The sequence below is a fragment of the Chionomys nivalis genome, chromosome X (assembly GCF_950005125.1).
Source record: "Chionomys nivalis chromosome X, mChiNiv1.1, whole genome shotgun sequence".
NCBI classification, from domain to species: Eukaryota; Metazoa; Chordata; class Mammalia; order Rodentia; family Cricetidae; genus Chionomys; species Chionomys nivalis.
The window spans coordinates 75,891,537-75,899,488 of NC_080112.1; the positions used below are offsets into that span (position 1 = coordinate 75,891,537).

Sequence of the window (7,952 nt, forward strand, 5' to 3'; positions counted from 1 at the left end):
TTGGGTTCAGACTTTCTGTTCATTTCCCTTGCCAGCCAGTCTGTGAACAAAAGCTAATCTTGGCAGAATAGCTACCTGGCTCCATTCCTTATGAGAAGGAAGTCCATTGCTAGAGAAGTACACTGTGTCTAAGGAAGCTCTGGAGGTCCTAGGGGAAGGGACAGAAAATGTTCTCCTTTGCAAATGGGTCAGGCAAGAGACTCCTGCCTACCTGTCTACTTACCAGGGACCCTTAGCAGGAGGGGAGACAAGAAAAGCATGACCCTTGCACAGGAGCTCATGGCCAGATCCCTATTTCAAACAAACATCAGAACAAAGGGTTATAGTGGACCAGCAGTGGGAAAGCAGGCACTCGGTAGTAGGAGTAGTCAGAGCTCTGGTTTGTGCTATAAGTTCATAGATCGATGTCTAACCCAGTCCTCACCCCTTCTCAGGGTAATACAGCAAGTTTAGAATGGTCTACCTACTCCCGTTCCCCTTCTGATCCTTAGCAACAGGAGGGCTGGGCTGGGAGACGGGGCTTTTCCTAGGAGAGAAGATTGTGGAAGGTGGGATGAAAAAGATGAGGGGAGGGTGGCGTCAGTTATCATTGTCATCTCACCTGACAGGTCAGGCCTTAGTGCAGGGCCACCTTCCTTGGCTGAGTCAGTCAGGCCAGAGGCGTGCTGGCGGGATACGGGCCAAATATTGCCAGAGTGTGCTCTGTTCCTTCATAAAGAGAGGATGAGCTGCTCAGAGCTCAGCAAGAGTTTCAGGACCATGCTCAAGATGAGTGGTAAGTGGGGACCTCCTCCAGGTCTGGGAAAGACTGAGCAAAGAAGTGTTAGATACTGAGATAGGCATAGGTGCTGGAGGGGAGAGGGACGTGGGTCAACAGGTGGGGCATAGGTCTCAGTGAAGGATCATACAAGAATAAAGAGAGTAAGAAGTGAGACAGGGATTCAGCTTCACCAGGACCTGAGGATGGATCAGGGGCATGAAAATGAGTTTAATGGAGAGGGATTTGGAGGATGGGTCTAAGGGTTTGGTCCGTTCAAATGAAAGGACAGAGGGACCAAGAAACAAATCCTCAGGGGAAACGGTAAGGTCTGGAGATTGGATAAGAAGGTTAAGGAAGATCTGTGGGGTGGGGAGAGGGATAGAGGTTTAGGGGTTTTCTCCCTTGGGCTTGGTGATATCTCTCCTCTTTTCTAGTGAGCTGTCCCAGCAGAAGGCTGTCTGGGTGTTGGGAAGGGTCTAATGGACCTCCTTAGCTAGTGACCCCTAAAAATCTTCTTCCTTTGAGGAGCTTCAGTTACCTTGACATTGCAAAGACCAAACACAGGGGGCTCTCAAAACTCAGCTTCTGGGGGAAGCTCAGAGTTACGGTCCTTGCCTGGTCCACTTAAGAGCAGGTGACACTGGGGAAAGTACATAGCCCTTTGTGTCAGACAAGGCTAGCTAACGGTGAAAGAGGAAATTAAGTCACTCAAGCCTTGCTACAAGGCGTTCACCAACTATCTGAGAGATGAGTTCTAACCTTGTTATCACACTAAATACCTGGGAGGCCTGGATAAACCAAAGATGAGGCTGGAGAAAACATAGGGACCGCGTGTTTCCCGTAGGTCACTTCTCACTTCCCACTCAGAGACCTGAGCCTTCCTCCCTCGCATACTCGCCTTCTCACATGTACACACACACACACACCCCTCTCTCCCTCTCACTTGCTCGCTCACTCTCTTCCCCCATACAGCTTCACCTACAGACCCCACACAAGCACCCACCTTCTTGGACATCTCATCCTCCTCACTCACTCTCAAATCCAGCCCAACTCCCACTCAAGTTCAGTGCATCTCACTTTCCTGTGGACTCATACACACTCAGAACCACCACACCGTTCCACAAACGCATCCATCACGTACAGCCATGAACTCTGCAGTCATACAAAGAACAGACTACAACCACCCTCCTACCCACAAACTGACAGTTATATACGACCACAGTCCTTTACACGCTCATAGGTAAGCACAACATCACACTCCCAATCAGGAGCAGGTACACGCATAGTCAGCTATGAACCTCCCATACCCATGAACTTCCAGCATGCAAGCTGTGTTCACAGTCACATTAATCAGACAAATAACACTATGGTTCACAATGCCCTGCACAACACAATTGCCTTCATATAGACATAACACCAAATATCCGGATCTCCAGCCACACACTTGTCAGGCCCTGCCCTCACCTTACTGCCCTTCTCCCGCTCCTACAATAAACTCATCCTGGATAAACAAGTCCCAGAGCCTGGGTTCCAGAAAAGCCACACTCTTGTTTTCTCTGCCCCCAGGAATCTTTATTTTGGGGATCCTGCTATCCATCTCCAACTGCCTTGCCTTCTACGAGGACCTTTTCAGGTGCTTCCAGGGCCCTGATTACGAGAACTTCCTCCTCATAGCCCAGAATGGGCTCCATGCCTCCCCACTGCCCAAGAGTGTGGTGGTAATAGGAGCTGGCTTAGCAGGCCTAGCGGCAGCTAAAACCCTACAAGATGCTGGTCACAAGGTAAGAAGATCTTGAAAGGCCTTGATCATAAGCCTCCAATTTGCCTCCTTGGGGAGAAAAGGAGTGAGTGGCCTGACAGGGAATGAGGCACAACTGCAGGTGCCTACCAGTCTCCGAACGCCCCTTCCACCAGCCCTTAATCATTGTCAGCTGTCATTCATGTCCTTATGGAGCAAAGAATGAAGACTATGCAAGAAAATCACTCAAGACCCTTGGAGCAAACAGCCCCAGTAAGGTTATCCTGCATGTTCATGGCCTTCAAGTCAGAGCCTACAGCTATTTGGAGGTGATAAGTGGGATGGGAAGAAAGAACAGCACTCCTAAGAATGACAGCAGCTTCTTTGAACTCCAGGTCACCATCTTGGAGGCCAGTAACCACATCGGAGGTCGGGTGGTCACAGTCAGAAACAAGATGGAAGGCTGGTACTTCGAACTAGGACCAATGAGAATCCCAGAAAGCCACAAGTAAGTCCTGTACAAAAGAAGGAGCAAAGGGGTATAGTGGGAATGAGGGGGAAGGCAGGAGGGACCCTGCTGCCATCATGTCTAAGATCTTTCAGACTCACTGTGTCATGTGATCCAACCCAATAAGTCAGGGCTGATACTCAACTCCCATGTCAGAGAGAAGACTGAGGTCACAGAAAGCCGTGGTCACAGGAAGTGGTAGATCCCAAACGGACAATTACAATCATTACTGCCAACTCATTAAACTGTAGCGTGTAAATATGGGCAGTTTCATATTTGTCAGTTACATCAAAGCAAGCTAAGAAATTATGTTACTATTAACAATAGCTACCATTTGTTGAGCACTAACTTTGCTCTAGACCCTGTCTCCACAGACATTTCTCTTCTCTTTTTCTTTTCCTGTTTGCCTTTAATATAAATTGAACCCACGCTCACCCTCCAAACCACCAAAAACACAAACAACTGCATCAGCCCAAAGTAGGAGTCATTAAATACGGCCTCCAATTTACCTAGAATTGCATGGTGGGATCTCAAATGCTGTCTGAAACAAAAGAATCTGTCTATACTTTTGAGTACTATTAGCTGAGATTTCCTTAACAGCCTTAATTCAATGAACTTCTCACCCTTCACAGCCTTGGGAAGTGGGGAGCTAATCCCCACAACATTAAATGAGATTACAATTGAACAAGTAGTTAGTTGGAGCTTCCTAGGCACAAGGTTACCCTAATTAGACCAGAATCGTTTCTAATAAGGGACCAGAAGGAAAAAGGATGTTATTATGCCTGTCTCTGTCTCAAGGCTAACCCACGCCTATGTCAAGAAGTTTGGCCTAAAGCTGAATAAGTTCATCCAGCATGATAACAACACCTGGTACCTATTCAATGGACAGCGTTATCGTGCCTGGGAAGTCGAAGCTAACCCAGAGATCTTGGGCTATTCCACCGACCCCACAGAGAAGAACAGAACTGCCCAAAACCTCTTTGACCAAGCAGTCATTAAGGTACCTGCTGCCTTTCCCAGCTGGGATCAAGAAGGAAAGGGGTGGTGCCTAAGGTCACACAGCAAATCAGTACCTGGATTCAGATCACCTGACTCCACCCAACATTCTTATGATTGGTCCTCCTGCCTTATCATATCTGTCACCACCCTCAACTCCACCCTCAACCCTTCTCCTCTGTCTTTGAGCAAACTAGGAAACAGGACTTGGTCAGCAGCAGTGTAAGAAAGGGGCAACTAGATTAGGCAGCTCTCGGTAGTGAATCAGCAGTCATCCTAGATGATAGTGAAAGTCTTTACCTTAAAGCGTCTGTTCCTGGGTGTCTACGTCTGTGCGTACGCATGTGCCTGTGCGTGTGTATATGTATGTACATGTTTAGGTAAATGTGGGTGCATGTGCATATTTGTGTCGAAGCCAGTGGTCAACATCAGCTGTCTTCTTTAATTGCTTCCCACCTTATTTTATTTCTGGCAGAGTTTTTCACTGAACTGAGCTTACCAATTCTGCTAGAATGGCTGACCAGCAAGCCCCAGGGATCCTGTTGTTTCTACCTTCACAGAGTTGGCATTACAGTCATGTGATACCACACCATGATTTTTTTTTAAAAATTTGATGCACATTGGTGTTTGGCCCGGATATATGTCTGTGTGAGGGTGTCAGATCCCCTGGAACTGGAGTTACAGACAGGTGTGAGCTGCTATGTGCATGCTGGGAATTGAACCCAAATCCTCTGAAAGAACACCCAGTACTCATAACCACTGAGCCATCTCTCCAGCGCCAACACACCCTACTTTTATATGGATACTGGGGAATAGGGCTCAAGTCCTCAGTTTTGTACAGCAAGTGTTCTACCAACTGAATATTCACCTTAAATTTTCATCTTGAACAGGTCTTTTGTTTCAAATCAGATGTGGTAGTACAAGCTTTTAATCCCAGTACTTGGGAGATAGAAACAGGAGGATCTAGAATTGAAGAGCAGCCTCAGGTATACAGTGAGTTTGAAGCCAGCGTAGGCTGTGTAAGACCCTGTCTCAACAAAAGCACGAGTGTCTTTAAATGAAGGGACGGAGCAGCATCCAGGAGCTCTGGGAACTGCCCTTTCCCGGCTTTTTCCAGCCTCTCCAGGAGACATCCCAAGAACCTGGTCTCTAATCTCAAAGCGTGTGAAGCATCTGTCTCCCTGTGACCTTGTCAACAGCAGCCTAGATGTCCTGGTTACCTGGAAGCCCAGCTTGATGAATATCTCTTCTCCTTTCTGCAGCTCAAACAAGATGTGAAGACATCCAACTGCAGCCAACTGATGTCCCTTTATGACTCTTATTCTACCAAGGTAAGTGAAACAAGAGGCCCCAGGAGATGGCGGTGGAGTGACGGCCTCTGTGTTCAGCCAAGGCCCTGGGGCGGCGTCCTGTCTACAGAATGCCTTCTTCCTACTGCCAAAACCTTTGTCTCCCTCAAGCCCACATCTAACCCTGCTAAAGCTTCCCTACATGCTAGACCCTCTAACCCATCCTTGCATCTATGCTGCCCCTCCGCACAGGCTTATCTGGTGAGGGAAGGAAAGCTGAGCAAAGGAGCAACCAAGATGATCGGGGATTTGTTGAACGAGGACCCTGGATACCACAAGTCCCTCCTGGAGTCCCTAAGGAGTCCTAACACCTTCTCCAGAACTGATGAGTAAGGCTGATTTGGGGCCAGGAAGAACCCAGTCCCTAGCACTGGTTGATTGGGTATTTACCATATAGGGGGCACTCAAGTAACAATGCCTGCATGACACAGGGCTGTATATTCACGAAGGTGATGTTTATAAAGTGTCTCACACAAGAGAGCAGGGGGATAGGTTCTTCCCTTTTCAGACCAGAGGAATGGCCAGTACTGGGATACAGTATGCCCTGGCTGTGTCTCCAGTCTCATCATCCCCTCTCCACCCCTGCAGATTTTCAGAGATCACTGGTGGCTTTGACCAACTCCCCAATGGCTTCAATGCTAGTCTGAAGTCTGGTACCATCCGTTTGAGATCCAGAGTAGAATCAGTGGTGAGAAACGGGTCAAAGGTTGAAGTTTTGTACCGCACCGATGAGCCCATCTTCCCACTGCGCAGACTCACTGCTGACTACGTCATCAATTCAGCCTCCGCCAAGGCCACACGCCTCATCACCTTCCAGCCACCCCTGTCCCCAGACAAAGCACATGCCCTGCGCTCCGTGCATTATACCAGTGCCACCAAGGTGGTTTTCCTGTGCAACGAATGCTTCTGGGAACAGGATGGCATCCGGGGAGGCAACTCCATCACAGACCGGCCCTCACGCTACATTATCTATCCCAGCCACAGCCTGCCAGGTGGCAAGGGCATGCTGCTGGCCTCTTACACTGTGGGCGATGATTCTTTCTTCTTTGCTGCCATGAAGCCCGACCAGGTGGTGAATATTATCCTGGATGATCTGGCTGCTGTGCACCACATACCCAAGGAGGAGCTAAAGCGCATGTGCCCAAAAGCAACGGTCAAGCACTGGGGGTCTCTAGACCCCCTCACCATTGGCGCCTTTGCTGAGTTCACACCCTACCAATTTGTGGACTATTTGAAGCAACTCTCCCAGCCAGAGGGTCGCATCCACTTTGCTGGAGAGCATACCAACCTGCCCCATGGCTGGATAGACACTGCCATCAAGTCTGGCCTCCGGGCTGCCAAGGACATTCAGGCCATGGTGGACGAGGAGGTTACTCAGGGACAGATGCCTCGCTAGAGGCCTTTTCCCAACAATAGGGGTGTTTTTCCCCAAAATTAGTCTGCAGGGGAGTCTGAAGAGGAGACTGGAAGATGAAAGGAGGCAGAAACCCAGGAAAGAGGTCACCGCTGGTCTCTTGGTGCAAGCAGGAGCCGAGCTGGGAAGCTGGCAAGACACAATGCGCCTTTCCTGTCTCGCTCTCTGCCTAGCTCTCTACAGGAAACAACAGAGCTGGGGTGCATGGGGGCATGGGTGGGAGTCAAGGCTGGAGAATCCAGAATCAGCCTTTAATTTGAAGGAAATTGTCTCCTTCTGCAAAACAATAACAAACAAATAAAAGAAAAGCTTCTGCACCTGGCTTGTGTCACTTAAAACTAGAAGTTCCTAAACAAGCAGACAAACTCCAAGGTACTGGCACACTGATTGGCAGACTGACACACGCGCTTACACCCACCATACATACAAACTCCATCACTTTGTTCCTGAGCCAAAGGCCTCTCATCTTGGCCCAATGTGGGTGGAAAAGGAGGAGGCCTTCTTAATCGCTTCTTTTCTGCTGTGCGTTTGTGGGATCTCAGCTACCCTGAGAGACTCTCTCCCCCTCACCAGCCAGACCTCCTACCCATAGCAACCACAGTTGACACACAGTCCTGAGGGGACCCCATGCTCATTACAACTCCCTCTCCACTCATCCCCTCACCAAAACCCACCTTTCTTTACCAAACCATCCTTCCTCAAACACTCCATCAACCCCTCCCCAACTCCAAGGTCCTCTTTCCTCTGAGCCACAGTTATTCTCTTCTAGAATGCCAAATGAACCGAAAACCTTACTGAGATTGTGTCCCCAGCCAGATCGGAAGACCCCTTAAGGGCTGAGATTACATATTTTATGGTGTGTGTGTGTGTGCCGTGCATACATGCTATTTCCTTTAGCCTGCCAATACTTACTAAATAAGTTGTACACCTGGCACCATATGGTACCTGGCTGAGAAGCAGAAGCACAGAGAGTATGAAACTGAAAATCAACTCCCCTCTGGCTGCCTCGCTGTGTGGTCAGAGATCAATTCCCAAAACCAAGTCAATTTTTGTTGCAAATTTTTAGAAACCAAGAGTTATTCCTTGGTCTTGGGGAATCAACTAAGTTAAAAGGAAAGGTAAACTGAGTCACAAGCACTCCTCATTTGACAGACTCCGGAGGACCCAGGAGGAAGCATGATGATGTG

The 7,952-nt window shown here is 48.8% G+C and overlaps 1 protein-coding gene across 1 annotated transcript; it reads left to right on the plus strand.

The window, feature by feature from the left end:
• The first annotated feature begins 723 nt into the window (after positions 1 to 723).
• On the plus strand, positions 724 to 6,747 carry LOC130868492 (L-amino-acid oxidase-like). The gene is made up of 7 exons (XM_057760691.1): positions 724 to 775; positions 2,327 to 2,541; positions 2,894 to 3,006; positions 3,805 to 4,006; positions 5,265 to 5,333; positions 5,544 to 5,680; positions 5,940 to 6,747. Exons 1-7 carry the CDS (start codon positions 724 to 726, stop codon positions 6,745 to 6,747), a joined length of 1,596 nt encoding a protein of 531 aa, XP_057616674.1.
• Positions 6,748 to 7,952: the final 1,205 nt, after the last annotated feature.